We start from the raw sequence: 18,880 nt of genomic DNA, 5'->3' as shown, positions 1-18,880 counted from the left end.
CTTCCTAAGAAAGAAACATGCACATCTCTCTCATTTTCACCATTCCATTTTATATCTCAGAAAGCATAAAAAATCATCAGCCAACAATATTTACTGAGGCCACAGACATGTATGGCGAATAAACTCTACTGGATCAATCACTGCATCTGAGCAACAGTTCTCTGTGATACTGTAGGTCTTGGTTGGGAGAAGGCAATGGCACCCACTCCAGTACTCTTGCATGGAAAATCCCATGGACGGAGCAGCCTGGTGGGCTGCAGTCCATGGGGTGGCTAGGAGTCGGACACGACTGAGAGACTTAACTTTCACTTTCATGCACTGGAGAAGGAAATGGCAACCCACTCCAGTATTCTTGCCTGGAGAACCCCAGGGACAGAGGAGCCTGGTGGGCTGCCGTCTATGGGGTCACACAGAGTCGGACACGACTGAAGTGACTTAGCAGCAGCAGCAGCAGGTCTTGGTTAGAATAAAATCACAGAGCTTCTGGGTAACTATTACAGCCAAAAAGCCACTTTTACGGTGGCATGGCTCAGACTACAAATTTAAAATACTGCTTTATTTTTAAATAAAATTAAAATTAAAAAATTAAAATAAAAATTTTAAATAAAATAAAAATTAGTTTCATTGCTGTCTTTAAAGGTCAAATAATTTATTCACCAGTATGTATTACTCTGAACATGTTCAAACATAGCTTGCAATGAAGGAGAGTTTTCGCCCAGAATGATGTTCATGCAGTTGGAACACAGTTGGTAGATGACCAGTGCAAGTACCTCTCAGTGGCATCTTTTATGAGTCTGATGGAGAGTGACTCCCCAGTCTACTTCTCTGAACATATTGGGCTCATATCCTTATTCAAGTCCATGTATTTGGAATATTCCCTGTAAAGATGTCAAAATGCGCTGTAAACCTGAAAGCATCTTCATCCAAAACATCAGCTGGAAAGTCAGGAAGAAAATAAAAAAAACCCTTTGTTATTGGTCTAATCGCTGACAACCTTAGACTGTGTGTGCTCAGAAGGAATTCATGGAGTTGGACAGTAAATTGGTATTTATTTATTTCAAGAGCCACCAGCAGTCATAAATACTCATAATCTTGGATCAAGTATTAATAATGGCTTAGAACTCCCAAACCAACACTTAAACTGCTTTGCCATTTAACTGCCTTACTGAGGATATACAATGCCTCTAGAGTCAGAGTTTAAATCACAATTCTCAAGAACTAAAAAATGGTACTTCGACTTTTTAAATTTTATTCTGAAATTCAAAAACATAACTTTCTCCTTTCACTCTTACTTTTTCCCTCCCCCCTCCAAGATGCTATTAAAAAATGAGATGTTTTATAACCTAGTTAATATTTGTATTAAGTTCTAATATCAAAGAAGCATGAAAAAAGAGGGACGTGTTATTGACAACTCTGAATAAAGCTACTGTAATTCACCTAAGCTAAGAAAATATGACCTGACTTTGAGATGGAGCAACCTAGCACCCTCGGATATGACCATAAATTGGCAACTGAAGCACGGAAAGAGGAAAGAAAGTAGCTTTCATTAGGGAAGATTGAAAGATTTAAAGATTTCATTAGGAAAGTAGCTATCAGGAAAGATATAGGGTACAAAAGAAGCATCAAGCTGCTACCTCAGTTATATCTTGGGGAATATTTTTTTGATTTTATATATTTGTATAGATGATTGACAGGGAGATGATGATGGACAGGGAAGCCTGGCGTGCTGCAGACCAAGAGGTGGCAAAGAGTCAGACACAACCCTGTGACTGAACTGAACTGATAAATGACTGAGAGAATGCTCTGGTCACATTTATGACAATTTTTTGATGTGAATTTTCTGATTTTTAAATTTTTTACTTTTTAAAACTTTTTATTTTGTGTTGGGGTATAGACAATTAACAATGGTGTGATAGTTTCAGGGTAACAGTGAAGGGACTCAGCCACACATAAATATGTATCCATTCTCCCACAAACTCCCCTCGCATCCAGGCTGCCATGTAACACTGAGTAGAGTTCCATGTGCTGTACAGTAGGACCCTGTTGATTATCCATCTTAAAAACAGCAGTGTGTACACGTCCATCCCAAACTCCCTAACTATTGCTCCCCCACAACATTCTCCCCTCTGCCTGGCAACCATAAGTTTGTTCTGAAAGTATGATAATAATTTTTAAAAATACTCTGGGTGCTATCAGTTTGACCTACAACATTAATGACAATATAAAGCAAGAGTATTTGATGAAATTAAGTAGAATTTCAGTATCTCACACGTAGGTCTCTGAGTGTGCATTTGCTGAGAACTGAGAACACTTGCCTCTGATTAGGAAAGGAAGCAGGATTACCAAGCTCTCTGTTGGCATTAAAGTCCCAACTGTAAGATTTAAAACAGATAATTCACTCAGCCTGTTAAACAGCTTCTTTAGACTGGGCTACCTGTTCCTGGTTAGACACCATAATTTCCTAGTTAGAAGGACCTCAGACTCCTGGTCCTTGTCAATTACTTTGTTGCTCAGTCTCTCAGTCGTGTCTCTTTGTGACCCATGGACTGCAATACGCCAGGCTTCCCTGTCCCTCATCATCGCCCGGAGTTTGCTCAAACTCATGTCCGTTGAGTCAGTGATACCATCCAACCCTCACTGCTTTAAACGGCATCAAAGCCATAGATAAGGAGGGAAGTCTCCGAGAGTGCCTGCCACACAATGGACCCACCATGCCAGTCCTCAAAAGTGAGCAGGCAGATGAGATGAACACGTGACTTTAGACCCATGACTCAGACAATCTAATTTTTACTGTGTGGGAACTAGAGCCTAACAGTGAGCTTCTTGCCACACTGACAGGAGCAGCAGCATCCAGCTGGCCATTCTACTGCCTTCTTCCTGCCATTTCATGGTTCAGTGAGGCTTCTCCCTGAATCCTGAAGCTATGTCCTCCTTCACTTTTGATATTTGGCTATCAGATCGAACTCAGACTTCAGCTGGCACTATGAGCTTCAGTTTTAATGTTGCTTACAGATACTATGTACCAGTGTAATGAATGGCTGAATTACCAACTCTGTTATCTGACATAATCAAGGAAAAGGTGTTCTGGTTATCCAATATTTTGCTAGCAGATTAGTGTTACATATGCCATTAATAGATCACCCAAATTCAAATAATAGAAATAGATTTTACTTAACGATAATGATATATTATACCCTGAAATAATATTATTGACTTGCTAGTTTATTTTCTGTCTCCTCCAAGCAGAACAGAAGCCCTGGCCCAGCAAAAAGAAGTTCTGTCAATCTTGCTCACTGCTCTTGCCAGGCCTGACACACAGGAGATCTTCCTTAAGTGTTTGCTGAATAAGCGAACAGTAGAATAAACAGAAGTTGATCTTTATTCCTCAGAAGGTAATCTAGAGTTTCACAATTTCTTAGGATGATCGTGCACTGTAAATGCACAAGTGTGCCCATGAATAAAGTTCTGATTCACACAGGCAGCTAGATAATGGAGTTCCCTGTACTCTCACTTCAGTCAGTTAAAATGCTGGAGAGGCACCTAATTTGTACTTTGCACTTGGTTGCATGAACAGGTAAGTAAAGTATCTTATTAACTTCTTGCTCACTATGAGGTTCCACATCCTGACCTGTAAAATAAGAGGTCAGACTATATACTCCCTCCATCCTTTTCTGCTCACTGACAGGGGAGACCAGAATCATGCTGTGAGGTTACAGGTGAAGGGCTGGACCCACTGCATTACAAAATCACATGGCAAGGTTTGGGAAACCAAGGACCACCTTCTACATCAATACCCCCATTTAACAATCTTCCTCTAAGGGAAATCTCTGCAAAAAACAGCCCACCCTAAAATATACTCAAATACAATCCAACCGAGGGATCAAATGAGTCAAATCAACACATCACTAACAGTGAGGCATCCAGACATTAGCAGCACCTTAATGTACTCAGCATCACCTTTGGCTTCTCCTTGCCAAAACGGTTTGACTTGACCTAATCAAACCCTCAGCACCAACTTTCATTTTCAGGAAACCCTGGAGTAGAGGTACAAAAAAGATACCATGAGAAAACAATCAGACAAACCTCGAATTTGGAGGAAACTAATCTGGCCTTTTTAACAAGTCAATGCCATAGCGAGACAGAGACAGGGAAGCCGTGAGGAGGAGAGAGACTGACTTAGATATAACAATCAAATGTAATGCACAGTTCTTGATTTGAGCCTCGTTTGAAATAAAACAGATATAAAAATACCCATGGGATAAATTTATGGGTATTTATGGGGAAATTTCAGCTGTGCACTGGGTATCAGATTAGGATATTATCTTTAGTTTTGTAGGTGAAATAACAGTATTATGGGTATGCAGCAGGATATTCTGATTGTCTGGAGATATATGCTGATGTTTAGGATGAAATGTCATGATGCCTGACATTTATATTAAAGTGGTTCAGCAGAAAAAGATGAAGCAAATATGGCTAAATGCTAGTAACTGCTGGACCAAGTGAGATTGCAGTCTTTCATTGTATTATCCTTTTTGATTTCCTGTATGTTCGAAAATGTTTTAAATAAATGTTGTAGAATGTTCACAGGTAGCAACTTCTCAGGAACTTTTCACAGCACTAGGACCTCCTAATTAAAATAAATTTTTAATTATTGCCCGCAAACCATCCTCGACCAACAACTTGAATAAGTCATCACAGATGAAAGCAGTTATAATGACACATACCGCAAGCAGGAGTCATTTTTTGTTCTTAAACCAGTCTTCCAAATTTTCTTTTGGAAAAGACTTTTTGGTTTACCTTTTAAAGATCCAAAAAGCAGCTTATTTGCCTCAAGCCTGGGCCCTTTTAATTGACAGAAAACCTCTCCGCACAAACCTCACGCAAACCTACTTTGGCTTTGCCTTCCTAAAACTCGCTTTTGTCTCTGAACTTTACAGAGCAGTTGGAGCTCTTTAATATTTTCTAAGAGGAACATTTCAAACAAGTAACCCTGCAATTTATTCACTACTGCCAAGAATAAAAGTACCAGGTTTCACCACCGGGGCCTTCCAAGGCTTGCAGGACTTTCAAGGCAAAGCATCACTCACTCACCTGCAGGCTTGCTCCCTTAATGCATCTGGCATTTGTTTGGCTCTGGAGGAAGCAATTTGATTACACAAAATTCTTTTTAGATCAAGTTTAAAATCTTAGCCACACTGGGACAAGTGGTAAAGCCTGCCAGCTCGATGGGTTAACACTTGGACATACTGAGCCCAGGACAAAGATAGGGAACAACCCACAGGTAAAAATCAGAAGCTTCAAGAACTGAAAAGGAATAAGCATAAAAGATGAGAGGGCCTAAGTGCTCCATTTGCCATGACTGCATATAAGATTTATTCCCCGTCCTTTTTTGTAAATGAGCGTGGTACCCTAAGGGATGCTGGTCAGCAGCAGGAAATGTACCAGCCACCAGGACTGGCTGCTCCAGCCACTGCTGTGACACCCGTGCATTTTAGGCTGGCAGGTAACCAGCCATCTTTATGTCCCTCGTTTCCCATACCTTATTACAGGGCACTTCATTTTTAAAAGCATTTGAATGAAGCAGATGTTAACCCCATTCATCCCACTTTTCCAGGGATCATGTCAATGATGATTTTGAAAATGCCAAAGAAAATGTCAAAGTATTTTGTTCTATGGTTAAGAATACATTTGTGGAATAGGAGGGAGGAAATACATAAAACACTCTATGGTCATTCAAGAAATAATTATCATGTATGTCAAACCACAGGAAATTGAGCAAGCGCTAAATTAAAAAATAAAAAAAAAGAAGGATGTCTTGTGTCAAAATGCCTTTTTCACTCACTCATTTCAAAAACAAGTTTTGAAAATTAAATTCCATCCACTGGCTGAGAACAGAACACATTAAGGCTTGACTAAATGCCATTATCCACGTGGTACTCCCTTTCTTCTCTGCAACCACGTTAATTGACAAAGCCGCCCTGAGGCTCACCTCCCATAGTGCCTTGAAGTCCTTCTGCTCGATGCGGAGCAGCTCACTGCTCTCCCTGGTAACGATGGTCGCATGGCGCGGGGTGTTGTCCAGAATGGACTCTCCAAAGGCTGTCCCAATTCCCAGAGTGCAGATGGTCACTGCGTCCTGAGAACCCCAAAAACCAGTTGTTAGAAAAGTCGACATCTTATCAGTGGATGAGTTGTTTTTTCTCAGAAGTGGACAGCTGACCCTTGAACAACGTGGGAGTTAGAGGTGCCAACCCCCTCATGTAGTAGAAAATCGGGAGTATATCGTGGTTCCTACACATCAACAGATTCAGCCAGCCACACACTCTCTTATACTGTCGTATTTACTACTGAAAAAACTCTGCTATGAGTGGACCCCCACAGTACAAACTCGCCTTGTTCATAGGTCAACTCATTTCTATACAGTAAAACACTCGGTTCAATTGCACAGTTTAACAAGCTTTGACAAATATATACACCCTGTAATCATCACCCAAATCAAGACAGAACATTTCTGTCACTACTGTGACTTCCCTCATGCCCCTTTCAAGTCAAGACCGTCCTTTCAGAGGCAATTGATCTTCTGATTTCTATCACCATAAAGGAATTTTGCCAGTTTTAGATTTTACCTAAAAGGAATCAGACAATATGCCCTCTTTAGTGTCTGGCTTCTTTTGCTCAACATAATGTCTATAAGATTCATCCATGTTGTCATGTGGAGCAGCTGTTTTTCCCTTGACCTGTGGACCACTGCATGGATATGCCCCAGTCTGCTTATCCATTCTCCTCCTGGTGGACATTTGGGTTATTTCTGGTTTGGGCATATTATGAATAAGGCTGCTGCCAATCTTGCACATGTCCTTTTTGTGTGCGTGGTTATCTTTCTATATGACTACTATCTCAAGGTGTCCCACGTGGCATTGGTAGTAAAGAATCTGCCTGCCAATACTGGAGGCACAAGAGACATGGATTCGATCCTTGGTTTGGGAAGATCCCCTGGAGTAGGAAATGGCCCTCCACTCCGTATTCTTGCCTGGAAAATTTCATGGGCAGAGGAACCTGGCGGGCTACCGTCCATGGTGTTGCAAAGAGTCAGACATGACAGAGTGACTGAGTATTACTATCTCTAAGAAAATGTGGGACATTTTTTGAAGATGAACTTGCTTTTTTCCCCAAGTGAGAGAGTTCAATTACGGTATTTAAATAAAAAGCCAAAATAGGGATACTGTTATGTCATTCTGTCTTAAAGAGACGAGGAAAATGAAGGTGACCATGGTTGGTTCGTGAGGCCCTGGTACACAGATAGCAAATAACGCACAGCCAGATTCTAGTTGTGACTCTCTGACTACAGATTCCAAGCTTTTTGTATTATGCTGCCTCCCGCAGCCACAACATAGTAAAAACAGCATCCAACGAAGTACAGTGCAGGAAGCTTATAAAATGTTCTGAATCAATGATTTTAAAGTTTAAGGTGTGCTACACAAGTAATTTCCTCTCTGCATGCACTATATGTGATAATACTTGGGTTAATCCTAACTAGTCTCAAGCAATGCAAACCCTTGAAATCACCTGGCTATTCATTTTGCAAGGAATTATCAACTAAGGTCCGTACATATAGGCAATCCTGAGCTAGAAGGCGTAGTTTTCCTTTCATGCATCTAATACATGATAACAGGAAAGTTATTAAGATCAAGTTAGTGACCTTCTAACCACATTAGCAGGACAAATGCCCCTATGAATCCAGTTCCTTGAACCATAGCAAACTGCTTCTGCACAGATATTATCATATAAAACTGTGTTCAGGAAAATAACATAATACCTCAGAAGAGAAAGAGAGATCAAGGGGAAACAAAAATGGCCTGCTAATAAATTTTCCAGAAAGGCAGCTACAAACAAACTCAGTCAGAAAAATATCCCCAGAACTGAAATATTAATACCCAGCAAGTCAGATACTTCTGAGTAATTTTCAAATTCTAGTAAAAACACAAGATGGATTATGATGAATCACAGACTTTCACAAATTCTCTAGATTATTAGGTTTTCTCAAAGATCCCACTAGCCCACTTCATTTTTAAAAAATCATCTGAATCTTTCAGAAAGAACTCTTTTAGCCTAATTTACACTCTCCAGTGTAAATATCTATTTAAAAACCTGTCAGGGATGAACCATACCTATTACTCCTGCCACTATCCCTGTAGCTTAATTATCTACGATTATCTACAAAGTATAATGCGAAAGAACTCTGAAGATCTGAAGATCTGTTATTTGTGAGCCAGCTATAGATTTTTACAGACTAAGTTGTTTCCTCCATTTCTCACCTCCTATCCCTGACACCTGTCATCGTGTGTCACCAAAACAAATACAAAGACACAGGCTTTGAAAGTCCAACTGTGAAAATCACTCACATGAGTCCGTCTTCTTGCTAGCAAGCAGCTCTTGTGAGAAAGACAAAAGACTGAACATTTTCTTGGTCTTCCCCAGAGAGTTTAACGTGACCCCTGCCTCCTCCTAAACATAACACGTTTAGTTATGTTAGTGTTGCCAAGCGCTCTCCTCAGCAAAGCCTTGTGCGTCAGGACCTCTGTACAGAGGGGCACCGGCCCCTGTCATTCCATCCAGCACCTTTGCTCATTCCCAGTGTCCCCGGCTCTCCCACCAGGGCTGAGGGTGGGAGCCCACCCGCCTTCATCTCCTCCTTCATCCTCCATCCTCTCACATGTAAGGACAGGGAGTCACAGATACAAGATTCGGTCTTGAAAGTAGGACTGTAAAACCTCACCTGAAACAAGGGCGGCTTGCAAATTCAAACTCGACTTTCAGCAGACTAAGTATGCTCAGGACCAATTTACTCAGAAATCTGAATGGACTGGGGAAGTGTGGGTTGGGCACTGGGATAACTGGGCACAGGGAAGAAGTCTTGAGAAGAACATTTTCACCCTAAAGATGAATCACTGTCTCTGTAGTCCCTGAGGGTCAGGCCTTGTTTATATCTGAATTCCAGGCCGGGACCTGCAATGTGCTTAGGAAATAAATCTCAAATAAAGACATTTACATTCCAATGTTCTCAATGCAGCAGAATCAATATGCATTGCTCAGTATGTACACTCAAAGGCAGGATACTACCATTCCTTTAAACTCACACATCCACTGGAGATCTGTTCATGTCTCTCTACTTATTAAATAGGGACTGTTGAGACTTTTATTTTCTGCTCATTTGCAAATTAATGTTCAGAAAGGCTACTGAAAGGAAATATATACAGTGACAAAGACTGAAGAAAGCAATCAGCACAAACTGTGAAACATCAACAGTGAAGAAATGTCCCATTTTATATTAAGATGGCCATTTATTTTGAGGATTTTCAAACATGAAACGATTTAAAAACTGGCGTGTTTTCAGGGATGAAGGTGGGTTTAGCAGATGCTGCTGGAGTCCTACCAGATCCTCCCCACCCATTTCTCCCACCCTAGCCTTACCCTCAGAAGCATCCATAGGTTTCTGGACAGTTCCGGCACATACTTGCAGTTTCCCTCTTCATCTGCATTGCTCTGCTTAAGGGCAGAGTGCTGGACACCGGACAAGTTAAAGCTTGCCGGGTACATCTTCCAAAGAGGCATGACAGTAGAAGATAAATACCCTGGCTTCTACCTGACACAATTTGTTAGAGGGTTCCTGGAAGGAGTGAGCCCAGCTGCCCACAGCTGAACTCCTCATCTACACATTTTTATTGGCATTCCTCATTCCGTGTCTCAATTCCCCTACTTCCTTACAACACTTCCTGGGGTGTCCTCCATAAAAACCACTGCAGCCAAATCCTTGTCTCCAGATAGGCTTCTGGATAAACACGAGATTGGATTAGCTAAACCAATCTTGACCTGTGAGTCCCAAGTTACACTGAGACCTCTGGAGAGGTACTGGGCCAAAGCTGCATCCCCAAAGAGATTCTGTAATAGCAGCAGAGGCCAGCTTATCACTGATTACTTTGCATCAGACACACCCGAAGAGCAATATCCCTTGCGTGTCACCTAGGAAGACCTCATTGTGTTTCCTGTAGAGGATACAGGGTCTCTGAGCCCAGTCCTACGATGTAAGTAGTGGTGATGGGCTCTCAGAAAAAGAATTAACTGTGGCATGATACTGAGACGATCGGAGGGTTTCTCCCTCCTATCTGACCTAGCTCTCTCTCATCTATCATTCCACTAAATCAGTCCTTCTCCTACCTTCTAAACACTTAATGACCCACTCACCCTGAACAGTACTAATCTCCTGTGCATCCTGTATGCATGTGGATCTCCACGTGTGTGGCTGGAACACTATGCACCATATACCGCCCCAGGCGTCTTGACTATGATGTCTCATTAATTCTTCACAACAATTAAAGGACATAATTTAAGTGCTCTACACAATGGGTGATTCAAAAGAAACGCTGAATAAAGCTATTCTTACTGATGATAGTTTTAAATACTTCTCAAAACTGTAAAGCAATCAATCAATTAAAAATAAAAAAGAACCTCTTTCCAAGGCTCAGTAGGAAAATTGATTAATTTTGATTAAGTATTAATTTTAGCCATACAGGTTCTTTTTTTAACCAGCCAATTGATAGATTTATTGACTACCTAATCATTCCAAATCACCAGGAAAATACAAAACATTTGGCATTGCTCCCCCTCTCACCTTCTGGCCCCAATACTGGGGCTCACTTGACCCTCTCCTAGAGGATGCAATCCATTTAGCTCTTCTCTTCCTCATCAGGAGAAAGGGAGGCAATCAAAGCCAGAACTGAGAAGCGTGTCTGCATTACTGCTTTTCCCACTCTGAGCACCAGGTGCCCCATTCTAACGGAGTTCCTATTTCAGTTGGAGAAACTGGGTTTCTGTCTTTCTGCATCTGGTATCCTAATTCTTCTCAAAGTGGCAGACTGCCTTGTTGACAGCACTTCCTGGCATCCTTCCGACACCCGGCCTGTTCATCAGCCTGCCTGGCCACCCACCTCCATCACGGAGCCTGTTTCCTGCCTCCCTGTCCAGCACCCAGCCCTATCATCGCGTTAAACGGCCTGCCTCAATCCTTCACCAAGCTGACCTGTGCTTGGGTCACAAGCTGGGCTGTGCTGCTTCAATCGCTGGCTTCCTACCTCCTGACCAGCACTGCCTGCATACGCCTCTAGGTGGCGCCCACCGTCATCTAGAAGAGGAGGTTCTACCCACTCCTGCCCAGCAAGGCACCAACTGAAGTCATGAACAGTGTCTTGGACTGCTGTGTTTCAGCCGGAGAGGAAAATCGCGACCCACTCCAGTGTTCTTGCCTAGAGAATCCCGTGGACAGAGGAGCCCGGTGGGCTGCCGTCCATAGGGTCGCACAGAGTCGGACACGACTGAAGCGACTTAGCAGCAGCAGCATGTGTTTCAGCAGAATAGGTGGGGTCTGGTTATCTTCACTCATAAAAGTTGGTGTTAGGTGAGTTATCAAAGATGTCAACAATCTGGCCCGGGGCGGGGTAGAGGGGAAGGCAGGGAGCATCAGGCATAGGAAGGGTTGGGCAGAGTGAGGGTAGGAATCCCTTGGAGGCAGCAGAGGGAGAAGACGGTGCACCTTGCAGACCTAGATTCAAAACTCACTTCTGTCAGTTACTAGTCCCCAGCTTCGGGCAGAATGCTCCCAGGAGCCTCAGTATTTTTATTTGCAAAATGGTGCAATCTTTCTCACAAGATTAGTAGTAGAATTCAATATACATAATAGATAGTCCTACATGGTTCCTGGCACACAGGTGCTCCACAAAAAAAAAAAAAAAAGGAAAATATTATTTCTAACTTAACCTATGCATGTATATACATATGGCTATCTACATTTCTAAAGCAAGTTATGTTTTTCTACTACTGAAGTAACAGAGAATCTCTTATTCATTTTGTGTTAATCTCCAATTAATGATGGCTTTTTCAATGCTTAAATTCCAAGTTTCTCTGTCCCCCAATCTGGATGTCAAGTGGTTTGAATGATCTGCAAAACACTTCAGCTCTCTGGGGGAGCATGTATTCAAAGGAACCCTTCCGACGAATCCTGCTGTAAATCAGAGAATCCTTTTGTATTGCAACTAATCACCCCTGTATTTATCTGCTTTGTATGTCTAGACGATGGTATACTAGGTTTTCTTAAAGTACGCATTCTCGTATGAAGCATTTTGTTTGTTTCATTACAAACATAGCTACATAGCTACAGTATGAACATAGGAATGGTGTTAAGAAACGCCATGATTATGTGTCACTGGAATTCAAGCTAATACACATGGACCTTGCAAATGATATTTATAAGCAGCCACAGAAATTCAATTTACACAAGTTAGACATTCTGATGAAATTTAAAATAAAATAGAAGGATTTTCTGTGGTAATTACATCGATTTTTGACTCTCCTGTAATTTTAAGGAGTATCAGTTATTTTATTATGTATGCATTGCATACATGCTCAGTTACTCAGTTGTGTCTGACTCTCTGCAACCCCACGGACTGTAGCTCACCAGGTTCCTCTGTCCATGAAATTTTCCAGGCAAGAATACTGGTGCAGGTTGCCATTTCCTCCTTCAGGGGATCTTACCAATGCAGGGCTTGAACCAAGTCTCCTACATCAGCAGGCAAATTCTTTACCACTGAGCCACCTAGGAAGCCCATTTTATTTTGTGTATTTAACCCAATTCCTTATTAATGGCTCAAGAAGAGTTAATTGTCTTACCACATATTTATTGCTTTGGATACTTGTTGGGTTCATGCCAAGGAACAAACTGGTCCTTAAAGTTTGTAGACCCTGAAATAAATTTTTACAAAGCAAATACTTTTACATATTTTAGACCTATAGGCAATACTTTCCATTAAGTTTTATTGTGCAGGGTTTGTTTCATGAGCTTGAATTTAGTCTTGAATTTAAGGAGTGTTCCAAGTCCTTTTAGAAAATAAAAATTTAATGGAACCTAATCTCTAAATTTGTCAAGACATTAGAGTATATGTGCAGTCTAAAGGATTTACTACCAAGCAGGAAGGCAAAATACTTCTAAGACAAATGTGCTTTTCTTCCTGACAAACAGCAAAGACAAGTTCTTCCCTGGAATCAGCATTAGACACAGCTTAACAAGATCAGGCAAGCTGGCTGCAGGAAGGTTTGATGAGACGGCCCAGTATTAGCATCTGATAACCGAATCAGGGAGGCCAGCCTTGTCTCAGGGGCAGCCAGTCTTTCCTGCACCAGGGCTCTCTCTTGCCTCTGCCTACACCAAGAATTACACGGCAACAAAACTCAGCCCAGTACGCCAAGGTCCCAGGCTGGATGCTAAACAAACTCTAATCAGGTCTCAACAAAGACAGTGACCTGAGCATAGACAAATATTAAGATTACAAGCAACCACTGTGGACAAGGCACCTTTCAGGTTTTACTGGCTTGAGACATGGGTTCAGAGAATGTTTCCTGATGATAGCGATGTCTGAAAATAATGGATCAAAAAAATGTATTAAGGAATCTGGCAAAAACAGAAAGAAGGGGAAAGATAAAGCAACTACACAGAGAAACATGCCTGTCCTCCAAATTTTACAAATATGCAACACTTAAAAACATCTTTAAAACAAAGAGGGTTTAAAAAAAAAAAAAAACCCCACATTTTACTTTAGGGGGGAAATCAGTAAGAGATCATTTTCCAAAACTTTCCACAGAACTTTATAGATGGAGGAGAGGATGAATAAAGTGAGGACCAAGGCAAAACACAGCCCATTCTCTGATCCCATGAAATGGCTGAACACCACTGTTAAACTTCTTGCTATTTCGAATACAATTCGCATTTCCTGCTTTTTCTATTCTAGCACTGCCCTCCTGTGGTAAAATGGCAACATTGCAACCTACAGCACTCCACTTTAGCCAATCACCTTTTCCTTAAAAATAGTAAGAAAAAAATCATGGAACCCCTGCTCTTGGTCAAGCTTCATACTGAGTGCTCTATACACATTAACTTATTTAAGATAGGAACTAGTATCTCCAATTTACACATACTCTAACTTGCTTGTGGTCACATAGTAATTAAGTGGCTCTGAGAATTTCAAAAGATTTACATGATCGTGCATTGCATTAGGTAAATATTAACATTTTAAATAAACATCTGTTACAGAAATATAGATAGGAGTTATATTAATTACTAAACCATCCTATTCCCTATTTTTCAGTATATACTTCTATTTGCTCTGCAGCCATCAGAAATCATTTCATGTGACTGGGGAAATGTTATACTTTTTTGGTGTAAAGATTAGTTTAACCTTCTTTATGTTTAGATTTTAAATACTTACCAAAGCAAGATTAAAATAGTTACCATACCGCTTACAAAATCTGCAGAAAAAAGCAGGACCTTGTCTCTCCTCTCCCACTCACACGAAGTGGATACTGTCTGAGATAATGAGCTTTATAAAACTATTGTTTTAAAGCTTGATATTTGTTTATAACCTGTTCTAATGCTCACTTCTAACCTGAAAGCTACCTAAATATTAATGAGGAATAGTCCACCCACAGTATTATTCATTCTAATAGGAATGTAAATCTCTGGCTTTTAGCCCATTAAGTTAAATAGGCACTGGAGACAGGCAGGCTATTGAGCACATGAGTTCAGCTGTGGATATCCAAAGGCCTGCAGGTCCTGCTTAGACTTAGGTAAGAGACCAAGAGCGGGGGCAGGTCTTGCTGGAAACTGAAGGGTTCATCCTTGACAGAATCTGGGATGCCGAGTAGAAATCTACATGAGCACACGAGCCAAGCTGGGACACTCTGGTCTGGGATGGGGAAGTGGTCTGCAGGCAGGGCCTCTTGCTGGGTGTTCTCAGTTTGATGGGGTAAGACAGAGTGACCAGGCAGGAGAATGTCTGTGAAGCTGGGAGAGATGCCTCCGACAACTGCTCAGGGACACAGGGTAGAAGTACTTCCAAGGTAGGTTTTATGGAGCAGTGGAGTCAATATAAATGATATCAATTGATATAGTTGATAGGAAGGCATTTCCAAGGATGGTAGACTCTAAAAAGTTCACCACAGTTATAGGAACAGGATAATCCATGTATTTCCCAAAGTTCTTACCTGCACACAGCTTCACGGCTGTAGCACAAGAAATGAGAGCACCATGAGACCAGTTCCTCAGGGAGGGTCTCAGGGAGGTCGGGCCACATCCCTCTCTATATCCAGAGCTTGGGGTTTTTCCCCTCCAGTCCACGCTTGAGGCCTTGGACTGGGAGAAGGCAAGGAAGCAGAATTGAGCACTGGCCTTACTGCATGAGAGCAGAGAAGCTGGTTCCAACCAATTCTCAGCAGGATTCTGTACCCTCATCTGCCGGTCCTGAGCTAGGAACGGACCCACAGGGTGAGGCTGTGGTCAGTAGACAAGGTCCTGCCTCCCCAGCTAGCAAAGACTGTTTCTAAACTGACTGGCAAGTGTTTTGCTGGGCTGACCCCAAGCAAAACTGGGAGGCGAGCCCAGTAGCTTTTCCCCTCCCCCTTCCCCTGCTCGGAAAGGGCCTGAAGTTTACCTTACTACTCACTGAACATTTGTGTTTTCATCGTTCTCCCAAATGAGGAATCAGTGGCTTTCTTTGTTATAATGCTGGCCATCAGTGTGATCCAAGGGGGTGCAGAAAGATCCACCACCCTGTGACCACCACGGATCCTGGCAGTATCCGGGAGCATGCTCCCTTTGTATCTGTAGCCCCTCCCCTACGCCCAGGTAGCTGGATGCACCGCACGTGTGATTAATGTTAAGTGAGGTACCAGCAGAGCACTGGATTGGGCAAGGAAGTCAGGTGATTTCCAGCGCTACGGGTTACTACTGTGTCATCCTGGGTGGGCAACTCACTCACCTGTGTCTTAGCAAGATGCAGCACAGCTGGGTCAACCTAACAGGGCAGCTCAAATGAAAGAGGGCAAGTGAAATGCTTTGCAAAGGATGAGATTTAATACTACTCTGCTCAGAGGGTATCGCCAATGAGACATAACTATGACCCTCCATGTGGGATCCAAAAAATTCAAGGAGGATCTGTCAAACCAATCATACGGAGAGTGAGAAGTATGTTTTCTTACCCTAGGGAGCAAAAAAGTTTAATATAAAGGGTGATGGGGAGAAAAAGTAATATATTGAGACAGGCAGGAAGGTAATATGAATTTATGAGCCAAAGATAATATATTTCTGCTCTGTGTGTTCTTGAAAGTTATATCTTCGTATCATGTAGAAGAAAAAGAGTGATTTTTTTTTTCAGAAAAATTCAATGAATAATACCTAATAAATGTATAATATGAAAATACTGTACCAGAATCTGTGATGCATTTTCTTCCATGTTCCTTATTTCAAGCAGTGGCATCACCACCCACCTCTTCATCCAAGTCAGGCTCCTCCCTTTCTCTCAATCCCCCCCCATCCCATCAACACCAATTATACCCGTTTCACCTCTACTTTGTATATACCACATCTAAATCTCCCTCCCTGATCACCCCTACTTCTCAATCCCACCTTCCAACTTAGAAACCCTTTAAAGGGATGGGCCATGCTCATTTCACTGTTTGTCTTTGGGTCTAAAGCAGGTGTTCCCCAACAGTAGGCCTTGGTGGGTAGAGGGGCGGGGGGGTGGGAGTGCAAACACTTGAAAGGAGGAGCTTGGAGGTGAGGCATGGAGCTCTGAGCTGGAAACCGAAATGCAGGACGGTGGCTGCAGGAGCTTCAGGGGAAAAGCTGCTCCTCCCCACATCATTCCTAAATGGCTCAGCCCTCACTCCATCCCTTCCCTCTCACATCCTCTGGATGGCACCTGTACAAGCACAATGGTCTAGAACTTGAGTCCTAGAATCACAACAACCTAATGGAAGAAAAGCTACGACAAACCGAGACAGCATATTTAAAAGGAGGAACATTACTTTGCCGACAAAGGTCAATATAGTCAAAGCTATGGTTTTTCCAGTAGTCATGAGAGTTGGACTATAAAGCTGAGCGCTGAAGAACTGATGCTTTTGAACTGTGGTGTTGGAGAAGACTCTTGAGAGCCCCTTGGACTGCAAGGAGACCCAACCAGTCCATCCTAAAGGAGATCAGTCCTGAATATTCATTGGAAGGACTGATGCTGAAGCTGAAATTCCAATACTTTGGCCAGCTGATGCAAAGAACAGACTCATAGGAAAAGACCCTGATGCTGGGAAAAATTGATGGCAGGAGGAGAAGGGGACGACAGAGGATGAGATGGTTGGACGGCATCACTGACTTGATGGACATGAATTTGAGCATGCTCTGGGAGTTGGTGATGAATAGGAAAGCCTGGCGTGCTGCAGTCCATGGGGTTGCAAAGAGTCAGACATGACTGAGCAACTGAACTAAACTGAATGGCTGTGTGCCCTGGGGCAAGTTATTGAGCATCTGTGAAATGAGACTAATCATAGTACTGAATGGGGGAGGGCGATGTAGGGTGTAGCCAGTGAAATAAAGCTTGTAAAGTGCTTTGCATAAAGCCGCTCATAGTGAGCGCTCTGCCACCATTAGCCATTCCAGCCCTCATCTCACCATTCTGGCTCAGCTAAAACCCCACTGAGGAGTCGAAACTCAGAGCTTAAGTTTGGAAGTTTATCTCCACCATCTCCTCTGACTCCTGACTCTCAGATGAGAAGAGAGGCATGCAGGGCAGGGTGAGACTTGAGGCAAGTAAGTGGAGGGCAGGCTAGCAAGAAACGCTGCTCTATCCACTTTTAAAGATTTGAGTCTTTGCTTAATTCTATTTCTTTAATTCTATTAATTAAGGAATTCAAGGAATTAAATAGAATTCACTTCTATTTCCTTAATTCTCTCTTAGTCTCTTTAAATTTTTCTTCTTTTTCGGCCCCCACCCACCTTTCATTTGTGTATGAGAAGCAAGAAGAATGTGAAATTGGGAGTGTGTCTGATAGAAATTCAAATCTTAATTTAGCCATGTACATTTGTGTGGCCCTGCAGCTTCCCTGGTGACTTAGAGGGTAAAGTGTCTTCCTGCAATGCAGGAGACCCGGGTTCATCCCTGGGTCGGGAAGATCCCCTGGAGAAGGAAATGGCAACCCACTCCAGTACTCTTGCCTGGAAAATCCCATGGACAGAGGAGCCTTGTAGGATACAGTCCATGGGGTCACAAAGAGTTGGACACAACTGAGCGACCACACGTTTGGGAATGTTATACCTAAGGTCACTGAGCCTTGTTTTCAAGCTCCTGTAAAACAGGGCATAAAAGATGAAGTCAATGAGTACCCAGGGGACCCCAGCACAGTGTGGCATATGAAGGCAATGGGCAGTGCCGGTGCTGGTCTCTGGGAATTCCAGGTCTTTTCTGGCTTCTCCTCCCATGGCCCATTGCCCAAACCCATTTTGCCCCCCACGATAGGGGCATACGATAATTAATTTTATGTGTCAACTTAGCTAGACTATGGTATCCAGTTGTTTAGTCAAATAGCCTAGATTCTGAGGTAAAAGTATTTTTTAGGTGTGATTAACATTTCCTTGGAAGGAAAGTTATGACCAACCTAGATAGCATATTCAAAAGCACAGACGTTACTTTGCCAACAAAGGTCTGTCTAGTCAAGGCTATGGTTTTTCCTGTGGTCATGTATGGATGTGAGAGTTGGACCATGAAGAAGGCTGAGCGCCGAAGAGTTGATGCTTTTGAACTGTGGTGTTGGAGAAGACTCTTGAGAGTCCCTTGGACTGCAAGGAGATCCAACCAGTCCATTCTGAAAGAGATCAGCCCTGGGATTTCTTTGGAAGGAATGATGCTAAAGCTGAAACTCCAGTACTTTGGCCACCTCATGTGAAGAGCTGACTCATTGGAAAAGACTCTGATGCTGGGAGGGATTGGGGGCAGGAGGAGAAGGGGAC

General features: G+C 42.5%; 1 protein-coding gene across 3 annotated transcripts in view; it reads right to left on the bottom strand.

Annotated features, from left to right (window-relative positions):
• The window catches only part of RAPGEF4 (Rap guanine nucleotide exchange factor 4), a 334,437-nt gene that overhangs the window by 246,417 nt on the left and 69,140 nt on the right, over positions 1 to 18,880 (bottom strand). For 2 of the 3 annotated variants that reach the window (XM_086358467.1, XM_086358458.1), the window contains exon 4: positions 5,990 to 6,136. In XM_086358467.1, the coding sequence (XP_086214593.1) occupies positions 5,990 to 6,136 (147 nt within the window). Of the gene's footprint in view, positions 1 to 5,989; positions 6,137 to 12,720; positions 12,793 to 15,087; positions 15,227 to 18,880 lie in introns of those variants that run through there. The other variant, XM_086358473.1, reaches the window with a different exon arrangement.

The sequence above is a fragment of the Bos grunniens genome, chromosome 2, assembly GCF_055505025.1.
Source record: "Bos grunniens cultivar Pamir isolate PY7600 chromosome 2, Bosgru_T2T1.0, whole genome shotgun sequence".
Taxonomy (NCBI): Eukaryota; Metazoa; Chordata; class Mammalia; order Artiodactyla; family Bovidae; genus Bos; species Bos grunniens.
This window is presented reverse-complemented; position numbering and strand designations above follow the sequence as displayed.